General features: G+C 32.1%; 1 protein-coding gene across 1 annotated transcript; it reads left to right on the forward strand.

Moving 5' to 3' along the window:
• Positions 1-1,301: 1,301 nt before the first annotated feature.
• Positions 1,302-10,358, forward strand: LOTGIDRAFT_171935 (hypothetical protein; the record flags this gene model as incomplete). Its single annotated transcript, XM_009048504.1, has 16 exons — positions 1,302-1,503; positions 2,017-2,522; positions 3,135-3,246; positions 3,697-3,871; positions 4,585-4,645; positions 4,766-4,901; positions 5,180-5,368; positions 6,027-6,155; positions 6,509-6,582; positions 6,764-6,857; positions 7,132-7,193; positions 7,617-7,743; positions 8,034-8,167; positions 8,502-8,672; positions 9,100-9,222; positions 10,143-10,358. 16 exons carry the CDS (start codon positions 1,302-1,304, stop codon positions 10,356-10,358), a joined length of 2,511 nt encoding a protein of 836 aa, XP_009046752.1.
• Between the last annotated feature and the right edge of the window lie 1,037 nt (positions 10,359-11,395).

Genomic DNA, 11,395 nt, shown 5'->3' on the forward strand with positions numbered 1-11,395 from the left:
CTTAGAACTGAGAGATCAATGAATATCTGATGACTGATATATGTGTCAAGTTCTATTTACGTTATGTGATGCAACACTGACAAGATAACTTATTTGATCCTATCGTCATTTAGTAGGACGGCCGGTGTTATTTGTGAAGACCTCGTTAAACCAGAGTTGATTAGAAAACTGACCATATATGGATGGAAAAACAAAAGCATTGTAGTTGTATGGCATTTTAATGTCTGTTGGCTAAATTGTCAATAGTAGGACATATCTTTAAAAAAAAAATTGAGGGTCAAAATATGGGACTAAGTTCAGAGAAATTATCTAGGCCTAATTCTAAATAGCATACTTTATTCATGGATGGACATTGACCTATTTGATTCTGTGCTGTAAGTTTTATGTTTGTTCAATGATCAATCAGCTCCAATGGCTTAGATCTATATCTTACCTAGGCTACATTATCATTATAATAATTTGAAATTGTGGCTTGTTTGAAAGGCTCCAGTGTATTTTAGGAATTGTAGTCATACTATGCTGAGCTTCTTCAGAAATCTCATATTTCATCAGAATGTGACTTTGGATGACTTGGCATAATTTCATTTGCTTATTTGCAGAATATAACTGAAGAAATTAACTTAATTGACATTTATATATTTTGCCTCTTCCAGAACATCTACACCTAATGATAATATATATGAATTAGATCATAGGAACTAAAGTAAAGGTAGGTCTAAGTGATATTGATTTGAATACATGTATATCGTTTTCATCAATTTAAGATATTTTTTTAATATTAAGATTAATATATTGGATGAGCTCTTGTCTAATAATTGACTTTTTCACTGGACTTTAATTGAGATGTTTTTAGATTTGCTTCAACAAAATTGCTGTTGTGAAAAGGTTTGAATCTACTGTCCTCAAACTTTCGTTGGTAAATTGAAGGCAACCAATTATTTCAGAAAGTTAAGAGTAAATAAAATGTATAGTTTAGGAATTGACATTTTTTAATTTCATCAGTGCATAGTCTTTTTTACACTATCGTTTAATACTATTTTGATTTTATTCTACTTTATATGAAAAAAAAATCAGAATTGCAATTCAAAATTTAGCCCAAATCTAGTAGTTTACTTAGAAATAAGTTTAATATTATCTCCCAAGATTGTGAAAGATTTATGTTTATGATGAATTTAAAGTTAAAATTTTTATAAGAGGCTCTGCAATTTAGGCACCTATATTCATAGCCTGGAGAAAAGACACAGGGTTCAATATCCAACAAACCAGTTTATATTACCCTCTATGTTTCAGGATTAGTCAAGATGGCACCTCCAGAGGATACTGAGAAGTCACCCACAAGATCTAAATATGTTAGTTTAGAAAATGGTGATATACAGGATAATGATAGTGAAACAGTTATAGAAGGCCAACATTATTATACTTTACCTACCTTACGATTTATTAATATTGTTAAAATTATTATATTTATTGATGGTATATTATCTATTGTATTATGGCTTACAGGTGAGAATCTGGTTTTTTCTTTAAGATATGAAAAATAACAGACATCCAGTTTTAACTATGGAATTAAAGGGACAGGTTTGCCATCCTTTTGACCAGTCTCAGAAACTAAGCTAATCAATAATAGTGTTCACAAGTCACCATCCAAATTTGCGCCTTCAAATCCTTGCTTGAACAAAACTATCCACATATAAAAGACCACTTGTTTTCTTTTGATACTCAGCCCTTTATAGGAAAGACATATATAGAAATATAACGTGTAATTTCTAATTTGAGGTATATTTGAAGGTATTATGTTATTATTCATACAGTTCTAGAAGTTTTGAAGACTATTTACATATTTTCAAGACCCAAACAAACCCCGAAAATGGCAAACCATGAAGGAGCACGACAACAATGTTAGACTGTACATATTCTCATTTATCATTGTGTAATGCCTGACAGTATGCCTGAAAAGTAATTGTTGTGGTATTGGACAAGGGAGATAATTTGATAAATTTTCATTTTTGCTTTCAGGTGGACACACAAAATATTTTGTAGACAACATAGTTCATTTTCATCTAACTGAGTCAGTGTTTGATTTAGCTTTAATATGTAGTATCAAATCAGTTCTATATATGATTTTATATACATGGCTGGAAGAACTAACCTTAAAATTCACCAACTGTCCTTTTGATCAAGACTTGAAGACTAAGACAAGATATGCTCACTTTGGAATTGTGTTTATTGCCATTGCAGTACTTACATACACAACGACTAAAGGTGGATTAGTGTTAAATGCGTATTTAAATAAAAAAGACTATAGGATAATGCATCCCACATATAATGCCTTAGTAATTAGTGCGTTTGTGTTCAGCTTCATTCAAATTATCTGTGCCTTATACAGTTTCGTTGCCATGAGAAAATTAAAAGTTTTACGCATATTACATCGGTTGAATGATGATGGAGAGGAAGTTGATGCAGACGGCAAACCTATCAAGAAAAAAGCTAATATTTTAAGATTGATCAAATTAGCTAAACCTGTAAGTAAATAACACTTTCTATGGTTTTTGTTTTTAGACAATTCCTCATTATTTCAGTAAATCCAAATAGAGCAGGTAAGATGAAAAAGGTTGTGTTTATCCCTGTTTCTAAGTTAAAGGTATTGTAAAGAGGTTTTCAAAACTTTTTATGTATATCCGGGACACTGATAGCATCAATTTGCACCATTCAAATTTTCATTCCGACGTCTGGTTCTTGCAATTCCAGTAAAACTAAGTGTTTTATGACATCACTAAAGGGGAACTACATAGATATTAATAGTAGTTTCCAGTAGCTCCCCTCTAGTGACATCATAAAACGTGTTAGTTTTAGTGGAATTGCAAGAACCACAGACGTCTGATTCAAAATTGGGATGGTGCAAATTAATGCTATCAGTGATATACATGAAAAGTTCAGAAAACCTCTTTACAATCCCTTTAAAATTTTCCTTGGGACCTTTTACTAGAACTGTAGATTTCAGGGCTGACATTGAAAAAGTGTCTAAGCTTAGAATGGCATACTGAAGTGATGCATCAACAGTTGGTAATTGAAAGAAAGTTGGCATATTCAACTTTTCTAATGATAATAATACTATATTCAAAATACTTTTATAGGAAGCGGGAATCATCAGTTTAGCATTTTTCGCTATGTTGGGTTCAAGTGGTGTACAAATTGTAGCTCCTCTGTTCTTTGGTAAAGTTGTAGATGCAGCTCAAAGGAATATGGGTAGGTAAAAACACTAAAATTTCAGATCAGTAGAGTCAAGTAGCTTGACTATTCTTTATTCTTAATTAAGGCGATGTTCAGCAAATGAAACATGCAAATGCAAAGTTCCATACAATGGAGTGTATTTCAAATTAAGAGTTTTGCTTTATGATGGAACATTAGATGCCAACATTTAATATTGCTACCTTAAAGGCCAGGGGTTAATTATGTCTTTTCTATATATATGGCAGAGTCTCAAGAAAAGACGAGTCATCATTTTGAAATTCAAACGTGGATAATAATGGATACACATGGATTTGAAGGCTCAAATTACTGCACACTATTACTGAAAATGCTCCTTTCTGAGACTAAGGTACGATTGATCAAACAAATTGCGAATCTTGATTTGATGCACCTAATCCATCTCACCTATTGGTATGTTTATTACATGTAGATAATTTCTCCTTTCAGATGAGTTAAATAATACAGTGTTAATCTTATTATTTATATATATGGGCGGTGCATTATGTTCTAGTGCCAGAAGTTGGATATTTACTCTCGCTGGCCAACGTGTGGTTGCTAGGTTACGTAAAGATCTATTTAAGTCAGTTATAAAACAGGAAGTGGCATTTTTTGATACAAACAGGTAATGATAAATTATTTATCATTTTTTGAATTCTTAATTTCTAATTTCAATTAATATGACCAACGTATCTTGTTAAAAAACCCTTGTGACCAGACTATTGTAGCCAATTTATCAAAATATTGTTACTGTGACCAATTTAACATGACCATTACTGCTTCATGTTGTAATATTGTCATTGGTCATGTTGCTTCATGGTTCAACATGACCATATTACTGCGTCATGGTTCAACATGACTATATTACTGCGTCATGGTTCAACATGACTATATTACTGCGTCATGGTTTAACATGACTATATTACTGTGTCATGGTTTAACATGACTATATTACTGTGTCATGGTTTAACATGACCATATTACTGTGTCATGGTTCAACATGACCATATTACTATGTCATGGTTTAACATGACCATATTACTGCGTCATGGTTTATCATGACCATATTACTGTGTCATGGTTTAACATGACCATATTACCATATCAGCGCTTAGAGTAATTTTTATTAGATAAGCGCTTTATAAATGCTTTGTAATAAATAAATAAATTACTGAGTCATGGTTCAACATGACCATATTACTGTATCATGGTTTAACATGACCATATTACTGAGTCATGTTTTAACCTAAAAAAAATTGGGTGTCTTATACCAAATCACAATAAGATTAATCATTTAGTGTACATTTAGAATTATTTGTATTGTTTTTTCATGTTTAGAACTGGTGAAATATGTAATAGATTATCTTCTGATACACAAGTTTTACAAAATGCAGTAACAGTAAGTATGGTTATAAAAGTTTGAAATTTCCTGATTTTACACTATTATTCTGTTCCTGAAAGAAAATCTAAATAAAAAATCAGTTGAAAATATGATTTGTATTTCAATTTTTCTTTGTAGGTTAATATGTCCATGTTGTTTCGGTATTTACTACAAATAATCGGATCACTGGTATTAATGTTTGTATTAAATCCATCATTAACTGGTGTACTAATAGCAGTAGTACCTATTGTGTCCTTAGGTGCTGTACAATATGGTAGGTATATACTAATTACATTGATATTTCATATACTATGGTGTTTCATTCCCTCACACTAAATACACTGTATATGAACTATCAATGCCATCTCTACAGCTGGCCACAAAATAAACACAAAACGAGGCAACACAAAAAATTCATCATGTTGGAAGTACGAAGGTGACATCCAGTAAAATGATAATTATTTACTGACAATTTATCCTTTTAGCTTTACTATTTACAGATTTTTTCACTGTCAATTTTTATAATACAAATCTTTATCTATATTTGTACAGGTAGATATTTAAAGAAAGTAAGAAAAGAGTTTCAGGATAGATTAGCAGACGCAGGAACTACAGCAGAAGAATCTATTTCTAGTATAAGAACTGTGCGATCATTCTCAGGAGAAACTAAAGCTATTAAAGCCTATGGTTCTGATGTTGATAAAAGTTATAAAGAAGGCTCCAAGCTAGCTGCTGCTCAAGGTAAGTGTTTTATAATTCGGGCATATGAATGAGATTGGTCGATGATTTTTGTCGCCAACTAGAGCTTTGTCAAGAGTTTCACCGACCGGCTGCGGACACACGAGGAGACAAAAAAATCTCCAGCCTGTGGTTTTCGTCTATGTCAATAGTCATGTGCAGATCATGCAAGTGAAAGGAAAATGAATCTGATTGGATGAGGACGGTCTGTCTTGCAGACGATTAAACAATCGGCGACAAATTTTAAACTGGTTTGATATCATAAATCCTGTTGGCAACACAATAATCTTGTCATGGAAGCACAGGCACATGTGAAATTCAAGAGTTGGACGTAAAATTCCATTCATTTCATTTTGAAACATAAATTTGGTATTACTTCATGGATGATGAAGCTGGATTTTCAATGGATTTTCGTGATTGACCACTAAGATGAAATGTTGAACTAAGAGCTTTGAGCATGAATATAATTAAGAATTGTTTGTTAAGGGCCTTATTCTCAAAAATTTAACTAAGATCCAAAACCAGATTTTAATAAATGGGAATCTGATTGGATAATGAAATCAGCAATGAAAGTTAAATTTTTTAGAATAAGGCTCGAGAGCATTTGAGCATGAATGTTTTTTAGAAGTCTGATAAAAAAATTTTACATTGAATTTTTTAGGGTTATTTGATGGTACTATTGGACTACTATCCTATGGTGCTGTATTGTTAGTATTATGGTATGGTGGTAAATTAGTCTATGAAAATACTCAAGATTCTAATACTGGTATTTCACCAGGTGTCCTAACATGTAAGTTGCACAATAATTCTCATGTTTAAGTTGTCTGTATAGTTGACACCAAGCTGACCTTTCAAGCTGAATTTTTTAACCTGAATGCCAAAGACACCAAAATCCAACAAGGAACTAGCTACGCTTTTAAGGGTAATTGAGAAATAGAACAGATACATGTACAAGGATTTAGGCCATGTATCAGATATCAAGCTTTTGTAAGAAGGTTATATGGTTAAACAGTTAATATGAACGAATGTAAAAGGTTAGAAAGCTGCTTGCCAAGCTTTGACCAAACAACAACTAGTACAGAATATCCTTGTGGACCAATTGTTGCCTTCAAATCTTTACATTGATTCTCTATCATTTTTCAGCCTTTCTTCTGTATACATTACAAGTGGCTTTAGCTTTTGCTCTTCTGTCTTCATTATATGGTGATTTTATGCAGGTATGTTCTTTTTGCATTAAAGTTACCCAAAGTTAAGATAGGATAGCGTACTTAATGATAGTATTCATAAGCATTCATTATACTTGTTCTTATGTTTTATACAATATCAAGCTGTTTCTCTAGAGATTTTGTTGAATGTATTTGAAACTCGGGAATGAAAAATAATATTTATTTATTATAGGCTTTAGGTGCATCTTTACGTATATTTGAGTTATTTGATCGTAAACCTTTAGTTAGCTCTGAAAATGGTGATATTTTACCTATGTTTGATGGCCGTAAGTTTTCATTTTCATCTGTTGTCATATAATTTCACAGTTTGAGAAATATGGGATAAAAGTATGCCTTTCCAAATAAAAATTAATTTTGCTGAAACAATATTTGACCTATGTTTGATAACCATAAGTTTATTGCACTCTTGTTATAAATATCTTTTGGTTAAAGAGTAAATTTGTAATTTGACAAACATCATCTTGAACAAACTTGAAATGTTTTTTTCAACAATTGAATTGAATGCTCATTTTGAGAATCAACTCTGATTGTGTATTTCAGATGTGGAATTTAAAAATGTCCACTTCACATACCCTTCAAGACCAGAAACACCTGTAATCAAGGTAAAATGATTATTAATTATTACATTTATGTTGTACATGTAGGAGTTTCAATTTGTATTTTTCCTTCCCCTTCTCCTTTCCGTCTTTTTTATTTGTCTATTGCCCTTTCTAATTGTCTATTGTCCTTTCCATTTGCCTATTGTCCTTTCTTTTTGTATATTGTCCCTTTCATTTGTCCTTTCCATTTGCCTATTGTCCTTTCTATTTGTATATTGTCCCTTCTATTTGTCTATTGCCCTTGCTATTTGTCCTCTCTATTTGCCTATTGTCCTTTCTATTTGTCTATGTCCTTTCTATTTGTCTATGTCCTTTCTATTTGTCTATTGTCCTTTCTATTTGTCTATTGTCCTTTCTATTTGTCTATTGTCCTTTAAAAAGAATATGAGCTTTAATTTTTGGATGACAATGATATATGTATTACAGGGTATTAATTTAACTGTTAGTCCTGGACAAGTTGTAGCTCTAGTTGGACCGTCTGGTGGTGGCAAGTCTACTATTGTTAGTTTAATAGAAAGATTTTATGATCCTGATAGTGGTTCTATTTCTCTAGGTAAATATACCATTCTTTTTCAATTTACTTTGCATTAGTTATTGAGATTGAATAAAGATAAGACATACCATGCAGTGTGCAATGAGGGAAATTTTGCCGGTCTACTCTTCAATTTTAAGCTGTCAAGGGGTCTTTAATGTGCACAGCCTGTAGCACACAGGGCATCGGTTTATATTCCCCTCCTAATGATATGTCAGCACCAAGACCTGCATCACTAGGGTAAAACTTTTATAACTGAACCTATGTTTTTTTGTCAATTTTAAGTGTATAATATATTGCCTATCTTTAAGGTGGTCAAGATTTAACTAGTTTAGATCCTCAATGGTTTAGACAGAAGATTGCTATGGTTAGTCAAGAACCCACATTATTTGCCTGTTCTATCAAAGAAAATATAGCTTATGGTAGAAATGCTACAGATGCTGAGGTAAGACATTCATGTATTACCACAAAACTTTAGAGGACTTAAACCCTGTCCTTGTATCAATAAGCAGATGGGAACCTGGTTCCCTTTTTCCAAATAGCTTTGTATCATACATTGCATCCAATCAAATGGACCATTTTCTTTAGAAAGGGATTGCAGATACTATTTTTGAGTTTCATGCAAATTAAACTTAGTGTTAACGGTTTGAAACTCATGCGACATCATGAATATTCATTACCTAAGTTGCTAATACCAGGTTAACCTGCTACAATGAAATATAGTAGAAATATGACAGCACAACTAGATGAATTTGAGCAATATATCGGAATTATTGTAGATTGTAGAAGCAGCTAAACAGGCTAATGCTCATGAGTTTATACAAACATTTGAGAGTGGTTATGACACATTAGTTGGTGAGAGAGGTGTTAGGCTATCTGGTGGACAGAAACAACGTATAGCTATCTCTAGAGCTTTAATTATGGATCCTGTTATATTATTACTTGATGAGGTATGTATATTGACACATAAAGGGTAAAGGCCAGCCTCTTTAAATTTTGCTATCCCACAATTCCTCATTTTTATTAATAAATGCATGCATATCCAGAATTATCTGTGTTTGAAAGTTAAAAAGATGACTTGTCTTTTCTGGATACTTTGTGATATACAGAAAAGACATATATAGAAATAAAAAGTGAAATTCCTAGTTTGAGGTATTTTTGAAGGAATTATGTGATTTTTGTACATTTCTAGTACTTCTGATGACTTTTTACATATATTCAAGACTCTGATCAACCCCAAAAATTTCAAACCTGTCCCTTTAAAGAAAGAAAAGTGTATGGAAATTGAGCAAATCAAAAACCTGTCACCTGGTTATTCTAGAACTATAAAATGTCTAGTTGATTATATGATTATGATCATATATTACTTATTTATAGGCTACTAGTGCATTAGATGCTGAAAGTGAACATTTAGTACAAGAAGCTATTGATCGTGCTATGAAAGGTCGTACTGTAATAGTTATAGCTCATAGATTATCTACTGTTAGAAATGCTAATAAGGTTAGTATATACATTATTTTTATATGTATGTATGTATGATCAGTAGAGAAGTCAATGTTGGCATATTATGCGTGATAGATAAGAGCATATGCATGGTTAGTTGAAAAGTCAGCATTGGCACATGTATGATTGATGGAGAAGTCTGAGTTAACCTATGCATGGTTAGAAGAGAATACAGAATAGAGAAGTCAACATTGATATATTAGTCATGATCCATAGGGTTCGCATGATCCCTTGAGAAAACAAACTGGACATAGGCATGATTAAGTGGAGTCAGCAGTTACATATGCATAATCAGTAGAGAAGTCAGCACTTTCAAACACTTAATCAGTAGAGAAGTCAACACTTTCAAACACTTAATCAGTAGAGGAGTCAGCACTGTCAAACACTTAATCAGTGGAGAAGTCAGCACTGTCAAACACTTAATCAGTAGAGAAGTCAGCACTGTCAAACACTTAATCAGTAGAGAAGTCAGTACTGTCAAAAACTTTAAATGTAGAGAAGCCATTGAGGCATTGACATAAGCATGATCAGTAGGGAAGTCAGCTTTAACATACTCCTAATCATGATCAGTAGAGAAGTCCGCATTGACATACGCATGATCAGAAGAGAAGTCAGCATTGACATACGTATGATCAGAAGAGAGGTCAGCTTTGACATACGCATGATCAGTAAAAAAGTCAGCATTGACATACTCCTAATCAGAAGAGAAGTCAGTATTGACATACTCATGATCAGTAGAGAAGTTGGCATTGACATACACATGATCAGTAGAGAAGTCAGCTTTGACATACTCATGATCAGTAGAGAAGTCAGCATTGACATCAATAGAGAAATCATGGTAAAACATGATCAGTAATTGAATTGCAATTACAGAATTTCTAAACCAATAAGTAATTTGTGTTTTATTTTATCTTCAGGTCATAGTTATAGATAAAGGTCTGATAGCAGAACAGGGAAGTCATGATGAATTATTAGCTGTTAATGGCGTCTATAAACGATTAGTTTTACGTCAACTAACAGCTGGTGGCATGATGGTTAATAATGGTAACGATAATAGTACTGAAGAAAATAACGATTCAGAACAAAATACTAATAAGGACCATGATCAAGATACTATTCAACAATTAGACTAAATTATTAATTATAATTAATTTGGGTAATAAATATTAGGACAACTGTCTAAATTTCTGTTTTTTAGCACATACACAGTAAATTTTCTTTTTGTGTAAAAGAAAATAATTTTTTAACTTAAAAGGGTAATCTTATGAAAGCCATTATCTCTACTGGTATGTGTTTACGGTTAACATGGTATCACTTTGATAACTCAAGGTGGTGTGAGTCAGTTTTGACACTTGTCCCTTGATAAGGCAGACTAATACTCTAAGACAGTTCAGCAATAATCTTTCACATGGGGTAGAAACTTTTGTTTCAATGAATCTAATTGGCTTACAAATACACTTTTGTCAAATCAAACTACAGTCTGTATTATTGAATTGTTAGATCAAGGGTTAGATATTGAATCTGACTCATATACCTTTGTGATGTCATTTACATGGTAAATGCAATATATGACTGAATGAATGAATAAATGATTACCTGTGTTATGTTTTTAAATGTATGTTGATTTTATTATGATATTAATCTATGATCAAAAAATATTTGATTTTTACAAAAATGACTTTTAAGTGATAAAGTCCTTTAATTTTTCACTTTATGATAATATAGTTTTGTATTTGTTACCTCTGGCACCTTACATGAATAGTTAGAAATAATAATATTTAGCATAAAATGAAAGTTGGTGCAAGTTTGAGTGAAATTCAGGTTAAAATGGACATTACTTGATATGTTATTATTTATAGGACAGTACATTAATTAGGTTTGAAATATCATTTGGCAGCTTTGATTATCTGAAAAAAATTTCAGATCTATGGTTTGAATAAGCAGGCTTGATGGAATAATAATCAGGGCCCTGGATCAAGAAAAAATATGTCTAATTTTGATCTTAAATCTGAGATTTGGACTTAATTTTTTTTTCTTGAATCTGGGCCCAGTTTAAAGATATTTATGTTCATCCTTGGAGAGGAGCATAATATACTGAGAAGCTGAAAAAATCTGCTCTGAGATGGTCACATATTTTATGTAATTATGGGAGTTCAGTCTGAATATTTTA

The sequence above is a fragment of the Lottia gigantea genome (assembly GCF_000327385.1).
Source record: "Lottia gigantea unplaced genomic scaffold LOTGIsca_123, whole genome shotgun sequence".
NCBI lineage: Eukaryota > Metazoa > Mollusca > Gastropoda > Lottiidae > Lottia > Lottia gigantea.